Source organism: Ranitomeya imitator, chromosome 2 (genome assembly GCF_032444005.1).
Source record: "Ranitomeya imitator isolate aRanImi1 chromosome 2, aRanImi1.pri, whole genome shotgun sequence".
NCBI classification, from domain to species: domain Eukaryota; kingdom Metazoa; phylum Chordata; class Amphibia; order Anura; family Dendrobatidae; genus Ranitomeya; species Ranitomeya imitator.
This window is the reverse complement of record NC_091283.1, coordinates 356158367-356180746: the sequence shown is the minus strand read 5'-3', so window position 1 is coordinate 356180746 and position 22380 is coordinate 356158367. Positions and strand designations below refer to the sequence as shown.

At 44.0% G+C, this 22380-nt stretch overlaps 1 protein-coding gene across 1 annotated transcript in view; it reads left to right on the top strand.

Moving 5' to 3' along the window:
• Window positions 1-6809: 6809 nt before the first annotated feature.
• The window catches only part of LOC138663798 (zinc finger protein 773-like), a 56741-nt gene continuing 41170 nt past the window's right edge, over window positions 6810-22380 (top strand). The window contains exons 1-6 of the mRNA XM_069750142.1: window positions 6810-6867; window positions 11814-11906; window positions 20289-20367; window positions 20497-20676; window positions 21407-21530; window positions 21616-21713. Coding sequence (XP_069606243.1) covers window positions 11884-11906; window positions 20289-20367; window positions 20497-20676; window positions 21407-21530; window positions 21616-21713 — 504 coding nt within the window. The 5' untranslated portion in view covers window positions 6810-6867; window positions 11814-11883. The remainder of the gene's footprint in view (window positions 6868-11813; window positions 11907-20288; window positions 20368-20496; window positions 20677-21406; window positions 21531-21615; window positions 21714-22380) is intronic.

Below are 22380 nucleotides of genomic sequence, written 5' to 3'. Positions count from 1 at the left end.
GCCCCTCAGTCGTCTTTTTTCTAGACTAAATAATCCTAATTTCGCTAATCTATCTGGGTATTGTAGTTCTCCCATCCCCTTTATTAATTTTGTTGCCCTCCTTTGTACTCTCTCTAGTTCCATTATATCCTTCCTGAGCACCGGTGCCCAAAACTGGACACAGTACTCCATGTGCGGTCTAACTAGGGATTTGTACAGAGGCAGTATAATGCTCTCATCATGTGTATCCAGACCTCTTTTAATGCACCCCATGATCCTGTTTGCCTTAGCAGCTGCTGCCTGGCACTGGCTGCTCCAGGTAAGTTTATCATTAACTAGGATCCCCAAGTCCTTCTCCCTGTCAGATTTACCCAGTGGTTTCCCGTTCAGTGTATAATGGTGATATTGATTCCTTCTTCCCATGTGTATAACCTTACATTTATCATTGTTAAACCTCATCTGCCACCTTTCAGCCCAAGTTTCCAACTTATCCAGATCCATCTGTAGCAGAATACTATCTTCTCTTGTATTAACTGCTTTACATAGTTTTGTATCATCTGCAAATATCGATATTTTACTGTGTAAACCTTCTACCAGATCATTAATGAATATGTTGAAGAGAACAGGTCCCAATACCGACCCCTGCGGTACCCCACTGGTCACAGAGACCCAGTTAGAGACTATACCATTTATAACCACCCTCTGCTTTCTATCACTAAGCCAGTTACTAACCCATTTACACACATTTTCCCCCAGACCAAGCATTCTCATTTTGTGTACCAACCTCTTGTGCGGCACGGTATCAAACGCTTTGGAAAAATCGAGATATACCACGTCTAATGACTCACCGTGGTCCAGCCTATAGCTTACCTCTTCATAAAAACTGATTAGATTAGTTTGACAGGAGCGATTTCTCATAAACCCATGCTGATATGGAGTTAAACAGTTATTCTCATTGAGATAATCCAGAATAACATCCCTCAGAAACCCTTCAAATATTTTACCAACAATAGAGGTTAGACTTACTGGCCTATAATTTCCAGGTTCACTTTTAGAGCCCTTTTTGAATATTGGCACCACATTTGCTATGCGCCAGTCCTGCGGAACAGACCCTGTCGCTATAGAGTCCGTAAAAATAAGAAATAATGGTTTATCTATTACATTACTTAGTTCCCTTAGTTCTCGTGGGTGTATGTCATCCGGACCCGGAGATTTATCTATTTTAATCTTATTTAGCCGGTTTCGCACCTCTTCTTGGGTTAGATTGGTGACCCTTAATATAGGGTTTTCATTGTTTCTTGGGATTTCACCTAGCATTTCATTTTCCACCGTGAATACCGTGGAGAAGAAGGTGTTTAATATGTTAGCTTTTTCCTCGTCATCTACAACAATTCTTTCCTCACTATTTTTTAAGGGGCCTACATTTTCAGTTTTTATTCTTTTACTATTGATATAGTTGAAGAACAGTTTGGGATTAGTTTTACTCTCCTTAGCAATGTGCTTCTCTGTTTCCTTTTTGGCAGCTTTAATTAGTTTTTTAGATAAAGTATTTTTCTCCCTATAGTTTTTTAGAGCTTCAATGGTGCCATCCTGCTTTAGTAGTGCAAATGCTTTCTTTTTACTGTTAATTGCCTGTCTTACTTCTTTGTTTAGCCACATTGGGTTTTTCCTATTTCTAGTCCTTTTATTCCCACAAGGTATAAACCGCTTACACTGCCTATTTAGGATGTTCTTAAACATTTCCCATTTATTATCTGTATTCTTATTTCTGAGGATATTGTCCCAGTCTACCAGATTAAGGGCATCTCTAAGCTGGTCAAACTTTGCCTTCTTAAAGTTCAGTGGACCGGCCGGTCCGAAGGCACATCCAGAGATTCCTTTGCAGGTGGAAATCAGTGTCTACCCACTAGCGCCTGTGTGTTGTAGTGCTTCCCTGCTGAGCATTCAGGATAGTCCTCACAACTTCTGTTCTCGTTCGTTCTAGATCTTTCTCTTCTCCGTCCCCCAGGTATGTTATGGCTAGGACGCACCTTTATGACAGGTAGGCCTGGAGTTATTCTGGAACCCTAGTGTCGCCCCTCTCCCACGATTGCCTCCTATGTCCTTCTTAGGTGTTGTATGGTAGACAGCTAACCTGTAATTAACTGTCCTGCCGCTGTTTGAAGTAATGCGTGGAGACTGTTACTTCCTCGGTGCTCCGGCCACCGGCTATGCGCCTCAGTAGGATGTTGCCGTTCTCGGGGCACGACTCCTACTGGCTCTCCTATGTACTTGATTTCGTTTTCTCACTGTCCACAATATCCTTCGCTTTGTGTCCTTTCTTTAGATACCGCCGCAAGGTAGTGCAGGCGCGGTTCCGTAACAATCTGTCCTTTCGCTAGGTACCTGCCAGATTTCCCAGTTCCGACAGGTCCTCCCTGGATCTCTCCCAGGCTTCGTTCTCTCTAACTTCTTGTCCAACCCCTAGTTTTACCAATGTGAGGAGTGGCCCAATAAATAATGCGTTTTACTCCCCCTAGTGGCCGGAGTGTGAAGTGTAATGTGTGCTGGTGATACCTGGTCAGTAGAACTCCTTTAGTGCAGTCAGACATACCATCACTCCCCTTAGTGGCAGAGCGACGTTACTGTAATGACCAGATCTCTGGGGCGCTGCATCATCATAAAGAAAGGTGGCTATATTGGTCACTAATTTTTGGGGGTTTTGTTTTTGCATATCAGAAATGTTTATTTCTAAATTTTGTGCAGTTGTATTGGTTTACCTGGTGAAAATAAACAAGTGAGATGGGAATATATTTGGTTTTTATTAAGTTGCCTAATAATTCTGCACAGTAATAGTTACCTGCACAAACAGATAGCCTTCTAAGATAGCCAAATCTAAGAAAAAACCTCTCCAACTTCCAAAAATATTAAGCTTTGATATTTATGAGTCTTTTGGGTTGATTGAGAACACAGTTGTTGATCAATAATAAAAAATTATCCTCTAAAATACAACTTGCCTAATAATTCTGCACACAGTATATATTTACAGCATGTCTATCTACCCATTTACCCCATATCTATCTACCTTCTATTTATCCCATATCTATTTACCCCATATCTACCTACCCTCTGTCTATTTACCCCATGTCTATCTAGCCTCTATTTACCTCATATCCATCTACCTTCTATTTACCCCATATCTATCTGCCTCATGTCTATCCACCTTCATTTTATCCCATATCCATCTAACTTGTATTTACCCCATATCTAGCTACCCCATATCTAGCTACCTTCTATTTACCCCATATCTAGCTATCCTCTATCTACCCATTTACCCCATATCTATCTACCCTCTTTCTACCCATTTACCCCATATCTATCAACCCTCTACCCATTTACTCCATAACTATTTACCACATATCTACCCATTTACCCCATATCTATCTACCTACCCATTTACCCCATATCTACCCTCTATCTACCCATTTACCCCATATCTACCTTCTATCTACCCATTTGCCCCATATCTATCTACCCTCTATCTACCCATTTACCCCATATCTATCAACCCTCTACCCATTTACCCCATAACTATTTAGCACATATCTACCCATTTACCCCATATCTATCTACCTACCAATTTACCCCATATCTATCTACCCTCTATATATCCATTTACCCCATATCTATCTACCCTCTATATATCCATTTACCCTATATCTATCTACCCTCTACTTACCCCATATCTATATATTTTCACATCTAATAACATAGCAAAGAGGGACAAAAACACATAAAAGTCTTCTACAAAAATGCTTGAGTTTCCAATTGAGTTCCATTATACTTGGTACTTGAGACAAGCACCAGAGTCCGACCTTCTTGATTCCGAGCTAGAGTTCCGAGCGTTTTAGTGCTCACTCATCACCAACTACGCATCATCAATACCCAATTATTATTATTATTATTTATTGTTATAGCGCCATTTATTCCATGGCGCTTTACATGGGAGGAGGGGTATACATAATAAAAACAAGTACAATAATCTTAAACAATACAAGTCATAACTGGTACAGGAGGAGAGAGGACCCTGCCCGCGAAGGCTCACAATCTACAAGGGATGGGTGAGAATACAGTAGGTGAGGATAGAACTGGTCATGCAGCGGTTTGGTCGATCGGTGGTTACTGCAGGTTGTAGGCTTGTCGGAAGAGGTGAGTCTTCAGGTTTTTTATGAAGGTTTCGATGGTAGGCGAGAGTCTGATATGTTGTGCTAGAGAGTTCCAGAGTAGGGGTGATGCGATAAGAGGGGAGTAGAGAAGGAGATCCTGTGAGGATCGGAGGTTGCGTGTAGGTAAGTACCGGGAGACGAGGTCACAGATGTATGGAGGAGACAGGTTGTGGATGGCTTTGTACGTCATGGTTAGGGTTTTGTACTGGAGTCTCTGGGCAATGGGGAGCCAGTGAAGGGATTGACAGAGGGGAGAGGCTGGGGAATAGCAGGGGGACAGGTGGATTAGTCGGGCAGCAGAGTTTAGAATAGATTGGAGGGGTGCGAGAGTGTTAGAGGGGAGGCCACAGAGCAGGAGGTTTCAGTAGTCAAGGCGAGAGATGATGAGGGCATGGACTAGGGTTTTCGCAGATTCTTGGTTGAGGAATGAACGGATTCATGAAATATATTTTAGTTGAAGTCGGCAGGAAGTGGAAAGGGCTTGGATATGTGGTTATATATCTATATCTATACGTTGTGATGGTGCATGTGTGGGGGGGCGTAACGTTATTGGGGCCGCTGACATCTGAAGTTGAGACTCCTGACAGCCCCTCTAACAATCTTACTAAATGTGATGATGAAAACTCCCAGAGGTGAAGCAGTTACTGCAGGGTAATAGTTGGCCCCTAAAAGACACTTTAGAAAATAACATCACAAAAATGACAGATCCACTGAGGGAATTTCCTGCTAAGCTCATAATCCTTCTAACATCCTAAAAACAGAAGAGGACATTGAAAAATGTAATGCCTTCATATAGTAGACATCCGGTGACTGGTGATAATTCCTTCATGTGTGGCGTCTATTTGTCTCCAAGTAGAGAAATCACACGTTACATTCCACACATAAAACTGTGGAAAAGGGTGCGGGGTAATTGTGCTCGTAGTTAGGGGCAAATAATGCTGGAAAAGGGACCGTGAGTCCGTGTTAGGCCGGTGTCACACTAGTGTATAATATGGACGAGTGCTATGTGAGAAAACATTGCATAGCACTCGGACCACTGTTAATCTATGGGGCAGCTCCCATCGCGGTTTTTATTCTTGGGCTTATTCAGCGTGCCACTGAAATCGCTTCATGCTGCGATTGTACGCATATATCGGCCGAGTCTCGCCAATGCAAGTCTGGGTGCGAGAAAAAAACAGACACCACACGGACCATCCGTGTGACTTGTGAGAAATACGCACACATTTTCCTCATTTCAGCCCATTGAGCCATTAAATTCATTGGGGAAAAGCAGTGAGAAATGTAAAGCCATACGGATATTATACGGATACATAGGCGCGAGGAAATCGCATTGCAAACACATTACACAGATCACCATACGGAGAACACTTGTGCGACTCTCGACAGGGAGACTCTGATCGATTTTCTATACGTAAAGTGTAATGCTGGCGTAAGTAAGAGACCGGGAGAGACTTCTACCAAGATGTCCCAAATCTGTAAGCGAGCGAGCCGCACTCCCGGGACTGGGCCCAGGGCAGAGAAACGGCTGTAAGGGGAAAACTGGGTGTGCTAGGGGGGGGGGGGGGGGGCACAATAAAACACGTGGCTCTGCTCCGTACACCTCGGAAACACGCGGCTCCGCTCCGCACACACACGGCTCCGCTCTGTACACGGTTCCGCTCCGTACACCTCGTACACACGCGGCTCAGCTCTGTACACCTCGTACACACGCGGCTCCGCTCTGTACACCTTGTACACACGCGGCTCCGCACCGTACACCTCGTACACACGCGGCTCAGCTCCGTACACCCCGTACACACGCGGCTCAGCTCCGTACACCTCGTACACACGCGGCTCCGCTCCGTACACCTCGTACACACACGGCTCAGCTCCGTACACCTCGTACACACGCGGCTCAGCTCTGTACACCTCGTACACACGCGGCTCAGCTCTGTACACCTCGTACACACGCGGCTCCGCTCTGTACACCTCGTACACACACAGCTCCGCTCCGTACACCTCGTACACACACAGCTCCGCTCCGTACACCCCGTACACACACGGCTCAGCTCTGTACACCTCGTACACACACAGCTCCGCTCCGTACACCTCGTACACACACAGCTCCGCTCCGTACACCCCGTACACACGCGGCTCAGCTCTGTACACCTCGTACACACGCGGCTCCGCTCCGTACACCTCGTACACACACGGCTCCGCTCCGTACACCTCGTACACACACGGCTCCGCTCCGTACACCTCGTACACACACGGCTCCGCTCCGTACACCTCGTACACACACGGCTCCGCTCCGTACACCTCGTACACACGGCTCCGCTCCGTACACCTCGTACACACACGGCTCCGCTCACCTCGTACACACACGGCTCCGCTCCGTACACCTCGTACACACATGGCTCCGCTCCGTACACCTCGTACACACACAGCTCCGCTCCGTACACACATGGCTCCGCTCCGTACACCTCGTACACACGCGGCTCTGCTACATCCACACTGTAAACCTCTTCTGACCCCACACATAAACTTCCCCTCATCCAGCACCATGACAACCAGCACAGCAGAGTCCTGCATACACTGAGGCCCCTGATCATGTGACCCCTGACTCCTCCCCTCCTGTGACCTCATCACAGGTCCTGTGCGCACAGAGCAGCCATATATGTGGTGTGCGGCTCTGCAGGTGGAGGTAGGTGCTGGAGATTCCCCATTACTGGGGGGGCAGTAACCCCTTCAGCACTGACACTGTTTAGATGTTTTTTGTTGTCATTTTATAAAAATAACGTTTTTATTCCCCTCTGATAGATACGACCCAACTAAGGAGACACATAATCCTCGCCTAGTACTGTGCCCCCTCTGCTCCTCCCACACACAGTATAATGTTCCCCCAGTACCGCCATCCCCCCACACACAGTATAATGTTCCCCCAGTACCGCAATCCCCCCCACACACAGTATAATGTTCCCCCAGTACCGCCATCCCCCCACACATAGTATAATGTTCCCCCAGTACCGCCATCCCCCCACACAGTATAATGTTCCCACAGTACCGCCATCCCCCCACACAGTATAATGCACCCCCAGTACCGCCATCCCCCCACACACAGTATAATGTTCCCCCAGTACCGCAATCCCCCCCACACACAGTATAATGTTCCCCCAGTACCGCCATCCCCCCACACATAGTATAATGTTCCCCCAGTACCGCCATCCCCCCACACAGTATAATGTTCCCACAGTACCGCTATCCCCCTGTACACAGTATAATGTTCCCACAGTACCGCCATCCCCCACACACAGTATAATGTTCCTCCAGTACCGCCATCCCCCCACACAGTGTAATGCTCCCCCAGTACCGCCATCCCCCCGCACACAGTGTAATGTTCCCCTAGTACCGCCATCCCCCCCACACAGTATAATGTTCCCCTAGTACCACCATCCCCCATACACACAGTATAATGTTCCCCCAGTACCGCTATCCCCCCACACACAGTATAATGTTCCCACAGTACCGCCATCTCCCCACACAGTATAATGCTCCCCCAGTACCGCCATCCCCGCACACAGTATAATGTTCCCCCAGTACCGCCATCCCCCACACACAGTATAATGTTCCCCCAGTACCGCTATCCCCCCACACACAGTATAATGTTCCCCCATTACCGCCATCCCCCCACACGCAGTATAATGTTCCCCCAGTACCGCCATTCCCCCACACACAGTATAATGTTCCCCCAGTACCGCCATCCCTCCCACACACATTATGACACTACAAGTTGCCCCCCATAATATGTCACCCACCTCCTAATAAGTAACTCCTCCCTTCCCCCACTCCTGGTGCAGATACAGATGACCCCAGGACACAACACCGACCTCCTGGATCAGTTTCCCAGGGCTGGAGATGTGGGGTCGGTGCTATAGATGTATGAGGGGCTGTTATCTGCGGGGGGAGCTGTACATGTAATGGAGACATTCTGGGGACAGATTATCCCAGCAGTAGAACTTTTTCTCTTTAGTGAATGGAGCTGGATTTTACCTTGTTGTCTTCTCTTTATAATTTAATGATGTCGTTCTAGGACCCCATTGTTAGGCCCCGGCTGTCATGGTGATATATTGGGAGGTGTCTATGGGGAACACAGCACTCCCCCTCTCTGTGCCCCAGATATAATGGAGGACGCTCTCTGCCTCTGTCTTTCTGCCTCAGATACAATAATGGATGTTGTTTCTCAGTTACCTCAGATATATAGAAGATGTCTTCTCCCTGTCCTCATCAAGAATGGAGAATGTTCTTTCTCTTTTGCTAAAACTGTGATATTTATTTTTCTCTTGGAACCTGTCAAGTCCCTTATTGCCTCCAACACCAGCAGCAGTCACATACTTATGATTAAATTCCCTCCCTAACCAGCCCTGTATAATGTTATTCAGTGTAATTAATGTTTATAAAAACATTTATAAGCTCTGCTTTTCCTATGCTAATTCCTTTCTGACTAGCAGATGAGGTGTTGGTCTCTCCAGACTAGTCGGCCATCTTTCCATGTCATCACATCCCTGTGGGTGTGATAACATACACTACCATTCAAAAGTTTAGGGTCACTTCGAAATTTCCTTATTTTTGAAAGAAAAGCACAGTTTTTTCCAATGAAGCTAGCATTAATTGAATCAGAAATACACTCTTTATATTGTTAATGTGGTAAATGACTATTCTAGCTGCAAACGTCTGGTTTGTAATGCAATATCTTCGTAGGTGTATAGAGGCCCATTTCCAACAACCATCACTCCAGTGTTCTTATGCTACTTTGTGTTTGCTAACTGTGTTAGAAGGCTAATGGATGGTTAGAATAACCTTGAAAACCCTTGTGCAAGTATGTTAGCACAGCTGAAAACAGTTTGGATGATTAGAGAACCTATAAACCTGACCTTCCTTTGAGCTAGTTGAGAATCTGGAGCATTACATTTGTTGGTTCCATTAAACTCTGAAAATGGCAAGAAAAAAAGAACTTTCGTGTGAAACTCGACAGTCTATTCTTGTTCTTAGAAATGAAAACACAAAAGAGCACAGTGAGGTAAAAAATACTCTGTTGTAAAAAAAATCACAGTAATAAGCAAGTGCTTGTCAAAAGATGGAAAAAAACAGGGTATTTAGTTGATAGTTTTTTTGCAAAAAAATGTATACTAAGCTGCTCCACCAATCGCCAAGGTATACCCATAATAGAGCAGTCCTATCTAATGTATATAATCCGTATCTGATGTATTTAAAACTTGATCATCTGTATAATACCTGTATAAGCTGGGTTCAGAGAAGGAATATCCATGTGGACATGCAGGATGGAACAGCTTAAATGCAAATGACCCACAGAGGAGTGATGGACTCCCCAGTCTTGTAGAAACAAGAGAACAATTATAGAACCAGAAACACATGGGCTACTTGCACATTAAACAAGTCTGTAGGAACCTGTTCACACCACCAAAAACTTGAAAACACAAAAAAGCACAGTGAGGTCAAAAATACTCTTTTGTAAAAAAAAAATCACAGTAATAAGCAAGTGCTTGTCAAAAGATGGAAAAAACAGGGTATTTAGTTGATCTGTTTTTTTTTCCATCTTTTGACAAGCACTTGCTTATTACTGTAATTTTTTTTTTTACAGCAGAGTATTTTTGACCTCACTGTGCTCTTTTGTGTTTTCAAGTTTTTTGGTGGTGTGTACAGGTTCCTACAGACTTGTTCAATGTGCAAGTAGCCCATGTGTTTCTGGTTTTATAATTGTTCTTAGAAATGAAGGCTATTCCATGCGAGAAATTGCCAAGAAACTGAAGATTTCCTACAACGGTGTGTTCTACTCCCTTCAGAGGAGAACACAAACCGGCTCTAAGCAGAGTAAAAAGAGAAGTGGGAAGCCCCACTGCACAACTGAGCAACAAGACAAGTACATTAGAGTCTGTAGTTTGAGAAATCGATGCCTCACAGGTCCTCAACTGGCAGCTCCATTAAATAGTACACGCAAAACGCCAGTGTCAACGTCTACAGTGAAGAGGCGACTCCGGGATGCTGGCCTTCAGGGCAGAGTGGCAAAGAAAAAGCAATATCTGAGACTGGCTAATAAAAGGAAAAGATTAATATGGGCAAAAGAACACAGACATTGGACATAGGAAGATTGGAAACAAAGTTATGGACAGATGAATCCAAGTTTGAGGTGTTTGAATCACACAGAAGAACATTTGTGAGATGCAGAACAACTGAAAATATGCTGGAAGAGTGCCTGACGCCATCTGTCAAGCATGGTGGAGGTAATGTGATGGTCTGGGGTTGCTTTGGTGCTGGTAAAGTGGGAGATTTGTACAAGGTAAAAGGGATTTTGAATAAGGAATGCTATCACTCTATTTTGCAACGCCATGCCATACCCTGTGGACAGCGCTTGATTGGAGCCAAATTCATCCATTCATCCTACAACAGGACAATGACCCAAAGCACACCTCCAAATTACGCAAGAACTAATTAGGGAAGAAGCAGGCAGCTGGTATTCTATCTGTAATGGAGTGGCCAGCGCGGTCACCAGATCTCAACCCCATTGAGCTGTTGTGGGAGAAGCTTGACCGTATGGTACTCAAAAAGTGCTCATCAAGCCAAACCAACTTTTGGGAGGGGTATCTGGAAGCATGGGGTGAAATTTCTCCAGATTACCTCAGCAAATTCACTTCTAGAATGCCAAAGGTCTGCAATGCTGTAATTGCTGCAAAGGGAGCATTCTTTGACAAAAGCAAAGTTTGAAGGAGAAAATTATTGTTTCAAATAGAAATCCTTTATTTGAACCTTGTCAATGTCTGGACTAGATTTTCAATTCATTTGGCAACTCATTTGATTAATAAAAGAATGAGTTTTCATGGAAAACACAAAACTGTCTGGGTGACCCTAAACTTTTGAACGATAGTGTAAGTTTCACATGTCGGTGTCATCACCAGCTCATCCAAATCTCCCATTTGTACTTCGCTCATGTCAGCAGCATCACTGCGCCTCTGTAGCCGAGTGTACACTTCCCTGCTTCAAATGCGCACTGCACATAACGGGAAGTTCAATAGAGCCATCTTCTGAACTTGTTCATATTTGGGTATGTAATAAATAAATTGAAACCTATAGCAGATATAGACCATAAAAATGAACACTTCGTCTATGTATATGACCCAGGACATTATCTTGGAGTTCCATCAAATTCCTCCTGGAAGATTACCATTTCCTCCCACCAGCCCAGAAGTCGATTTTAATAAGACGGGCACAGGAACCCCCCATCACGGTCCCTCTGATCTGGTGGAATATCTTCCCATTAAATAGGAAATAGTTATGGGTAAGGATAAATCGAAGTAATTTGGGAAGAAATAGGTTATGTCACTACATCGTATGGTTCTGGATTTAAGAAAATAATTAGCCACCATGATCCTTTCTTCATGGGGAATACTGCTATATTGTGCCTCTACATCTGTGGAAGCCAAATAGTATTGTTCTCTATGACCATACCATCTAATTTCACCAAGAGATCATCTGTATCCCTGACATATGAAGGCATCGAAGTGACAAAGGGGCAGAGTATCTTGTTTATTTAAATCCCTATGTACTGACTTATGGAATTTACTTCTGACACTACAGGTTTCCTCCAAGTGCAGCAAAACCAAAAGAAACGAACTGGAGTACAAGCTGGTAAACAACGTGTAGGAGCATGTTCACACTGGCTATCACACAGTAAGTATGGTAAGTAAAAAGCACAAGTGCATATAAATAACATACGGTACTTAGTAAACTCTGTTTTTGATTAAAAAAGCCTAAAAGCCATGTCATCAAAACCAAGGTGTACGCTTGTTCTGTTTGATGAATCCTGTCATAAATCACAGGCTCTTTATTCACATCATGTCTCAACCTCCATTACATGAATTCCGAGTACAACAACATCCAACAAGTTCCAAACAAAGAATATAGAACACACATAAAAGTAGTGAGACCCCTAGAGGCCACATGAACATATAACATATTGCTACATCCTTTCTCTTTTAACTAGAGGAACAATAAAAGATACTAAACTAATGTATACTATGACAAAGTTAGAAATTAACCTAGTACGTCCAGTTAGATATAATCTTTGAGGTGCGCCGGCTTTTTGCTAATTCTGCCAGCTCTGGTAATATAAGATGTGTCACTTTCTACATCTGGTACATCTGGTAGTTCTTCTGATATTGTCTGTCTCTGGCCAGAGTCCTCACCCTGATGGTCAGCTGTCACTGTTGGTGCCTGACTTGTACTTGCTGCCTCGTTGTCTTGGGTGTCTGGATACTGTTCAAAAGGCCATGAATCATCTCTTTCTTGCGTTTTCCTCAAATATCTTCGATTCCTCCTTAGTCTTCTTCCGTCGTCTGTTAGAATTTCGTAAGACCGAAGTCCCAGTTTCTGGACAACCTTTGCCTTTTGCCAGTGTTTGTCAAATGTGGTGCTTGGCTGCAGCCGAATGTTGTCATTTCTCTGGAGCTCAGGCAGATCCTTTGCAGATTTATTGTAATAGAAAGCTTGCCTAGCTTGATTCTTCTGTAATTTAGCTTCGATGTTTCCCAGCAGCTTTGGCTCTAACAGATGACACGCAGTTGGTACTAGTGTCTTTGTACGCCTACTCATGAGCCTCTGCCGGACTGCTGTCTAGGCCTTGGGTGGGTGTGTTTCTATGATCCAGTATAGACAGATATACATCAGCACCCGCCTGGTTTGCTTTCTGCATGAGTCTTTTGGCCGTTTTTACTGCTGACTCTGCTTTCCCATTACTCTGAGGATATCTTGGAGAAGACGTCTGGTGTTCAAATTCCCATTTCTTACTGAAAGTTTTGAATTCTTCCGACGTAAACTGTGCCGCATTGTCAGAGAAAACGATATCTGGAATGCCATACCTGGCAAAATGGGCCTTGAGTTTTTTAATCACTGTTCTCGCCCTTGTGTCCTGCACCAAATCAACCTCCCAGAAGTTAGAGAAATAGTCCACTGTAATCAGGTATTCTTTGTCATTCCATGTGAACAAGTCTGTTCCTATTTTTGACCAAGGCCTATGTGGAATTTCATGAGGTTGCAATGTCTCTTTTGGTTGCTTATCATTGCAGGATGCACATATTTCACATTGTGCTATGTAATTTTTTATGTGGTCATTCATTCCTGGCCAATAAACTGATTCTCGTGCATGACGTAGGCATCCTTCCATGCCTGAGTGAGAAGAGTGCAATGTCTTCAATATGCCTCTTCTGAGAACTTCAGGTATAACAGCCCTGTCTCCTTTAAAGATGATTCCTTGCTGCACTGACAATTCATCTCTTATGTGGAAGAATGGTGAGACTTCCCTCGGAGCATGCTGCTTGTATTTTGGCCAGCCCTGCAAGATGACAGTCTTTAAACTCTGGAGACTTTTATCCTTTTCTGTAAAAGTCTGGATTTGCTTGACCTTTTCTTTTGACACTGCAAGGTAGTTACACATATTGATGGTTTCAATGTCTTCCTCCTCATCATTTGTGATAGGAAGGTAAGCTCTGCAATCAGTAAGTCTCTTCCTGGACAGTACCCGATGTCAACATCATATTTCTGAAGTCGCAACAGCATGCGCTGTAGTCTCTTTGGGGCATTTAGTAATGGTTTCTTTGTAATGCTCTCCAATGGTTTGTGATCCGACTGCACTGTTACCCGTCGACCATAGGTGTACTGGTGAAACTTCTCCATCCCAAATACCACAGCCAGTAGTTCCTTCTCAATCTGCGCATATCCCTGCTCTGTTGTTGTAAGGGCTCTGCTTGCAAATGTAATTGGCTGTTTGTTCTGCATTAATGTGGCTCCAAGGCCTTTTTCCGAAGCATCACATTGTACCACCAGTTCTCGATCTGGATCGAAATACTTTAGGGTTGCTGTATCTGCAATGGCATTCTTTACTGCTCGGAAAGCAGTCTCCTGGCTTTCTGTACATTCCCAGCGCACATCTTTGTGGGTTAGCTGTCTCAGTGGCTCACACATGTCTGACAGATGTCTGCAAAATTTTGAGAGATAATTCACCATGCCCAAGAATCATTGTACTCCAGAAACATCAGTAGGGGTAAGCAAATCTTGTATTGCTCTCACCTTTTCAGGATCCACTTTGACCCCAGTTGAAGTCAGTCGATGACCAATATAGGCCACTTCTGTCATTTTCAATTTGAATTTGTCCAAATTCAGCTTTATGTTTTTTTCTCTGCATCTGTTCAAAAATTGTATCATCTTCTGATCGTGATCCTTGATTGCAGATTACATATTTTCACCTTCTCCCACTACTAGGATATCATCCGCTATTGTCTTCACTCCAGTAAGTCCTTCCAAAGCCTGCATCAATTTCTGCTGGAATATCTCTGGAGCAGGTTTTAGTCCCATGGGCATTTTCAGCCATTTAAAGTGTCCAAATGGTGAAGAAAATGTTGTCAATAAACTTGAATCTTCAGTCAGGGCCACATGCCAGAATCCATTTTTTACATCACATACAGAAAATATTTTAGCCTTTGATAAATCTGGTAGAACATCATCTAATGTTGGCATTGGGTAATGATTTCGTTTCAGCGCCTTGTTGAGTGGCTTAGGATCAATACATATTCTTAACTTGCCCGATGGTTTCTGCACTATGACCGAACTGCTGATCCAATCTGTGCTCTTATGGACTGGTGCTATCATGCCTCTTCTCTGTAGATCTTGCAGTTCTACTTTCAGCGGTTGCATTAAAGCTACAGGCACTCTTCTTGTAGGTAATCTGGTGGGCTGCACTGTGTTGTCAATTTCTAGCCTATATTTACCTTCAAAGCATCCATCACCTTCAAATACATCAGCATACTCTGCTTTTATTTTCTGCATGTCCAAGTTGTGCTCTGCATTTAGTTTTGGATTTTGTATATCCTGGGCAACTTCAACAGACATAATGTTCTGAGACTGTACTTTTATTAAGTCCATTGCCTGAACTGCTTTTACTCCCAGTAATGGTACATGGTTGCCACCCCGTAACACGGTAAATTCAACTCTATAACTCTTTCTGTTACATGGGTTTCGTATTTTTAGCTTACATGTCCCCATTGGTTTCAGAACACTTTTGTTGTACATCACCAGTACCTTGTCAGTTGGCTCAATAGAAACCTGTTTGTTTAGCAGATCAAATGAAATTACATTGCAGCTTGCTCCACAATCCAGCTGAAATCTAATGGGCTTCTCATCCAACAAGAATGTTGCATAAAGCTGCTTGGCATCCTTCACTACTGACTGCCCGACTACATTGACTTTCTCTGTTGTAGACTGCATTTGTAGCCATGTAATGTCCTCTGCACTGTCAGTGTCTGGTGTCACAGTGTGGAGCTGTCTGTACTCTTTGCCTCTTCCTTGCCTGCAGACAGCAGAGGAATGATTCTTCTTGCCACATGACCTGCAGGTTTCCCCATATGCTGGACACTTGGTTTTGTCTCTCTCATGTCTTTTCCCACAATACTTGCAGTGGACAGTGTTTATAGGGTAGTCTGGTCCTGTCTTTCCTTTCATAGATACTGCATGTACCTTGTCATCATCATTCTCACTGGTGCCTGCCATCATCTTCAGGCTGTGCTTTGTGAGCTCAGCAGCCCGGCAGATTTGCATACATTTCTCTAAAGTCATGCCTTCCTCTCTGTAATCTTTCTTTGAGATGACTGTCCTTTATGCCACACACCATTCTGTCCTTGATTAGACTGTCCCTGATCTCTCCAAAGCCACATGTTTCCGCAAGTCTCCTCAGCTCTGTCAGATATCTGTCCACATTTTCACCATCCTCCTGATGTCTTGTGAAAAACTTATATCTTTCCACTGTCTCATTCTTCTTTGGGTCACAGTGTTTATCAAATGCCTGCACAATGTCTGCTAGGAGGAGGTTGTCTGTGTCTGGGAGCAAGGTGTGGGCTAATTCTCTGCCATTTTTCCCCAATTAGGTAATAAAACAGCTTTACTTTCCGTTTGTCATCAGTGGGGCCGACAGTCAGATCCACATACAGTGTAAACTCTTCCTTCCAATGTCTCCAAGTCTGGGACAGATTACATGAAGTGACATCCAATCTCTGAGGGGGCTTCAGACCAGTCTCCATTTTTCTGTACTGTCAGGGAATCTGTACTTACAGTTGCAGTGATCTGTGCAGTTCCAGCCTCATATAAGCTCTAAGAATTTGCAGGTTCTGTGCCCGGCTGCCACCATGTTCTGTTTGATGAATCCTGTCATAAATCACACTCTGTGAGTATCTCCAGGCTCTTTATTCACATCATGTCTCAACCTCCATTACATGAATTCCGAGTACAACAACATCCAACAAGTTCCAAACAAAGAATATAGAACACACATAAAAGTAGTGAGACCCCTAGAGGCCACATGAACATATAACATATTGCTACATATGCTGTCATGACGGTCCTAATCTCTAGTAATATACGCTGTCACCCAGATCAGTATGTGTACAGAAGCTCAGCGTTTGATAAACTCTTAATCATTATTCACAATGAAGATTCTTTTGAGGATTTGTCAAAAATGACCTCAGTCAATAGGTGCCAAGCAGGGCCGAAGCCCAAGTATGGACACCCAGCAATGGGAAGCTATATAAATGTAATGTCCAGCTCAAAGAAAGTGAGGCCTCACCCTTGGGTGCACTGAGTGCAAGAACCTAAAGCATACATGGTTTTACTTTTTATTTTTTAATCAAAAACAGTATTTAGTAAGTACCCTATGTTATTTATATGCACTTTTGCATTTTACTTACCGTATTGTAGTTTATAAGACAAACCGGATTATAAGGTGCACCCCAAATTTTGAGGAGAAAAATAAGAAAAAAACCCTTTAAAAAAAAAAAAAAAATGGTGGTGCTTCTTACTATCCATGCGTCTTATTGCTTACCGGGAGTGGTGGCTGCTGTGAAGCGGGGTCCCAGGGTCAGTGCTGGTGGAGGCAGGAGTGGGGCGATGCTGCGGACCCCAGACTGGGAGAAAGGGGTGTTCGGATGTGCAACGCTATGGGTGTTTGGTGGTGCAGGGGCTCCGCCGACATTTTGTTAAAGCCCGGAGCCCCCGTACTTTCATGGTTTATACAGTGGGGCAAAAAAGTATTTAGTCAGTCAGCAATAGTGCAAGTTCCACCACTTAAAAAGATGAGAGGCGTCTGTAATTTACATCATAGGTAGACCTCAACTATGGGAGGCAAACTGAGAAAAAAAAATCCAGAAAATCACATTGTCTGTTTTTTTATCATTTTTTTTGCATATTATGGTGGAAAATAAGTATTTGGTCAGAAACAAACAATCAAGATTTCTGGCTTTCACAGACCTGTAACTTCTTCCTTAAGAGTCTCCTCTTTCCTCCACTCATTACCTGTAGTAATGGCACCTGTTTAAACTTGTTATCAGTATAAAAAGACACCTGTGCACACCCTCAAACAGTCTGACTCCAAACTCCACTATGGTGAAGACTAAAGAGCTGTCAAAGGACACCAGAAACAAAATTGTAGCCCTGCACCAGGCTGGGAAGACTGAATCTGCAATAGCCAACCAGCTTGGAGTGAAGAAATCAACAGTGGGAGCAATAATTAGAAAATGGAAGACATACAAGACCACTGATAATCTCCCTCGATCTGGGGCTCCACGCAAAATCCCACCCCGTGGGGTCAGAATGATCACAAGAACGGTGAGCAAAAATGCCAGAAGCACGCGGGGGGACCTAGTGAATGAACTGCAGAGAGCTGGGACCAATGTAACAAGGCCTACCATAAGTAACACACTACGCCACCATGGACTCAGATCCTGCAGTGCCAGATGTGTCCCACTGCTTAAGCCAGTACATGTCCGGGCCCGTCTGAAGTTTGCTAGAGAGCATTTGGATGATCCAGAGGAGTTTTGGGAGAATGTCCTATGGTCTGATGAAACCAAACTGGAACTGTTTGGTAGAAACACAACTTGTCGTGTTTGGAGGAAAAACAATACTGAGTTGCATCCATCAAACACCATACCTACTGTAAAGCATGGTGGTGGAAACATCATGCTTTGGGGCTGTTTCTCTGCAAAGGGGCCAGGACGACTGATCCGGGTACATGAAAGAATGAATGGGGCCATGTATCGTGAGATTTTGAGTGCAAACCTCCTTCCATCAGCAAGGGCATTGAAGATGAAACGTGGCTGGGTCTTTCAACATGACAATGATCCAAAGCACACCGCCAGGGCAACGAAGGAGTGGCTTCGTATGAAGCATTTCAAGGTCCTGGAGTGGCCTAGCCAGTCTCCAGATCTCAACCCTATAGAAAACCTTTGGAGGGAGTTGAAAGTCCGTGTTGCCAAGCAAAAAGCCAAAAACATCACTGCTCTAGAGGAGATCTGCATGGAGGAATGGGCCAACATACCAACAACAGTGTGTGGCAACCTTGGGAAGACTTACAGAAAACGTTTGACATCTGTCATTGCCAACAAAGGATATATTACAAAGTATTGAGATGAAATTTTGTTTCTGACCAAATACTTATTTTCCACGATAATATGCAAATAAAATGTTAAAAAAACAGACAATGTGATTTTCTGGATTTTTTTTTCTCAGTTTGTCTACTATAGTTGAGGTCTACCTATGATGTAAATTACAGACGCCTCTCATCTTTTTAAGTGGTGGAACTTGCACTATTGCTGACTGACTAAATACTTTTTTGCCCCACTGTATTGCGGAGGACTCCTGGAAAATGGCTGCTGGGGGGTGGCGCATGTGGAGATGCAGATCTTGGCGCTGAGATCTCCATCTGTGTATGCGCTGCCCCTGCAGCTATTTTCCCGGAGTCCACTGTAATGTAAGCCATAGAAGTACGGGGCCTCCGGGCTTTCACAAAATGTCGGCGGGTCCCACTCACCACTGAACATCCCCAGTGTCCCACCTGGGGTCTGAAGCAACGCGCCACTCTTGCCTCCTCCAGCAGTGACCCTGGGACCCTGCTCCACAGCGGCAGGTAAGGTATATCCGAATTATAAGACACACCCCCATTTTCCCCCAAAATGTTTGCGGAAAAAGTGTCTTATAATCCGAAAAATACGGTACTTTTAGTAGGGTATAACTTAGGTTTTGTCGTCCTCTGAGTGGGTCTAACCCTTCGTGAACTTAATGGAGAGCATAAAAAGTGGGAATGGGGACAATTGGGTTCCATAAATTCACATTGTTTTCTTTGAGATTAGTTTTTCATAGAATGTAAAAAAGCCTTCAGCAATACACATTATCAGCTGGGCATCTATCTCCTCTGTCTACAGATATTAGCCGACATGTCTCCTCACCATTGTGTGTTTTTCTATATCTCGTATAGTTTTGGGTTGTTTTTAAATGTATTAATAGATATTGATATTTTAGGGGATTTCTTTGTTAGCTGTATATACAACAATAGTAATAACAGTGCTGTGAAGTAGAGACACACACCGACCCATTAGTGTCCTCTCTTCTGGAATAGGGCCAGTCCTGCCTTCCTCCGGGGGTGGACTGTGGATTACGCAATTAAAACTGATATATTCATCTTTTGGACCTAGACTTATTTTACCTATAAAAGATTTAGTGATTTTCTACATAGCTGTTGGCTCATGAACTTTTATTTTGTTTTTGTTTGATGTGTGGACTAAAGTATGTACAGTAGGTTTTGTAGTAGAAGTCAGGAAAAAAAAAACAATTTAGTAAAGATAATACCACATGAATGACTCCACACTACTCCTGTGTCACCACTGCTTGAGTCCTCCACCAGTCTCTATATTTCCTTGTCAGTTTCAAAAAATTAGAGATACCTATTGCCATCTAATACCTATTGCCATCTAAGCCAGTGATTTGGAGCATGGAGGAGATGACTTGGTCAGCAATTCAACTGATATCCCAAGCCATACTAGACTAGATAATATAGCATCCTCAAATTAAGTCTCCTCATATGTTCCCTCTTATCATCTCCAGTATTTGTATTATTACATGGGATTCTTTATGATGTTACATCGGTCTCATTATCTTCATATTAAGGTCCCCTCGATATTGAATCCTCTCAGCAGAGATCTTCTATACTTTGACAGTTATTCTGATTTACCCATCAAGGTTGGATATGGACAAGAACAAAATGGCGGAGAGGCTATTACAACTTAACCTAGAGATCCTCCTCTGGCTTACTGGAGAGGTGAGAGATTCTGATGACGTCACATTACATCATTCTTATCTATGGGAATAACAGATGGACAGAGCTGGAGAGGTGAGGATTCTGGAAATGTCTGTAGTGAGATTTATTAATGTGTCTCTCCATAACCAGGATTATACAGTGGTGAAGAAGACCTCTAGTGAGCGCTGTCAGGACCCTGTGTCTGAGGAATGGGGAAGAACCCTGAGCCCAATCATGGAACCTCCACCTCACCCCCTGATACATGAGGATGTCAATGACCCGAAGATCCTAGAACTTGCCTACAAGATGATTCAGCTGCTGACTGGAGAGGTGACACTGCTGGGGATGCTGGGACATTATATACTAACACTATAGTTAGTTAGTTAGTAGTAAGGCCGAAAAAAGACATTTGTCCATCCAGTTCAGCCTATATTCCATCATAATAAATCCCCAGATTTACGTCCTTCTACAGAACCTAATAATTGTATGATACAATATTGTTCTGCTCCAGGAAGACATCCAGGCCTCTCTTGAACCCCTCGACTGAGTTCGCCATCACCACCTCCTCAGGCAAGCAATTCCAGATTCTCACTGCCCTAACAGTAAAGAATCCTCTTCTATGTTGGTGGAAAAACCTTCTCTCCTCCAGACGCAAAGAATGCCCCCTTGTGCCCGTCACCTTCCTTGGTATAAACAAATCCTCAGCGAGATATTTGTATTGTCCCCTTATATACTTATACATGGTTATTAGATCGCCCCTCAGTCGTCTTTTTTCTAGACTAAATAATCCTAATTTCGCTAATCTATCTAGGTATTGTAGTTCTCCCATCCCCTTTATTAATTTTGTTGCCCTCCTTTGTACTCTCTCTAGTTCCATTATATCCTTCCTGAGCACCGGTGCCCAAAACTGGACACAGTACGCCATGTGCGGTCTAACTAGGGATTTGTACAGAGGCAGTATAATGCTCTCATCATGTGTATCCAGACCTCTTTTAATGCACCCCATGATCCCATGACTATGAAGGAAACAGGTAGGTGACGGTATTATTGTATGTGTCAGGTTCCTATAAGGTGTCAGGATGTCACCGTCTATTTCTCCATGGAGGAGTGGGAGTATTTAGAAGAGCACAAAGATCTGTTCAAGGACGTTATGATGGCAGTTTCCCAGCCCCTCACATCGCCAGGTAATTGACAGGACTAAATACACACGGCCTATAATTATCTCTATGTAAAGAATGAATTCAGTCCCTGTGTATGTGTTTCCTCCAGTTCTATCCAGTAGGAGGACAACACCAGAGAGCTGTCCCCATCCTCTTCTTCCACAGGATTGTAAACAAGAAAATCTAGATGTTCCTCAGGATCATCAGGTAGGTGGAGAGAAGGTGCCGTGAGATCTTCCCTATGATGTATAGACGGCTGTAAAGATCTTGTGTTCAGTCTTGTTTTATCCACCAGTATTACCATACTTTTAGGACTATAAGACGCACTTTTTTCCTCCAAAAATGTGGAGGGAAATGGGGGTTGCGTCTTATAGTCTGGATGTACAGGCTGAGGTGGGGAAGCGGCATTGGCGGAACAGTGAGTCACAGAGGCAGGAGCCGGCTTCTGCTGCTAACTCCTGTGCCCACTGCTAAAGAGAAATTAATATTCACTGCATTCCACGCCTATGGGCGTGGAAGGCAATGAATATTTTTTCCCTTTTGCATCCTGATATGACTGGCCCCAATCCCAGTCCTGGTATGCAAGGCTCCATCCTTATCCTGGTTTGATTGGCCCCCACCCCCATCCTGGTATCCAGGGCCCCATCAGAAAACATAGAAAAAAAAATTACACTTACCTTCCCAGCGCTCCCTCACAGCATCCTGCTCCTTTGCCAGCAGCTGCTTTATGCTTGTAAGCAGCGTATGGCAGGGACGTCATGCGCTGCTGGAACCCGAAGGACAACTGCCTGAATACTCACTACTCCCCATCCCGGGACTGTGTGCGCAGAGGCCAGTGAACATTCATTTCTCTTCAGTAGCGCGACCAGTGTCA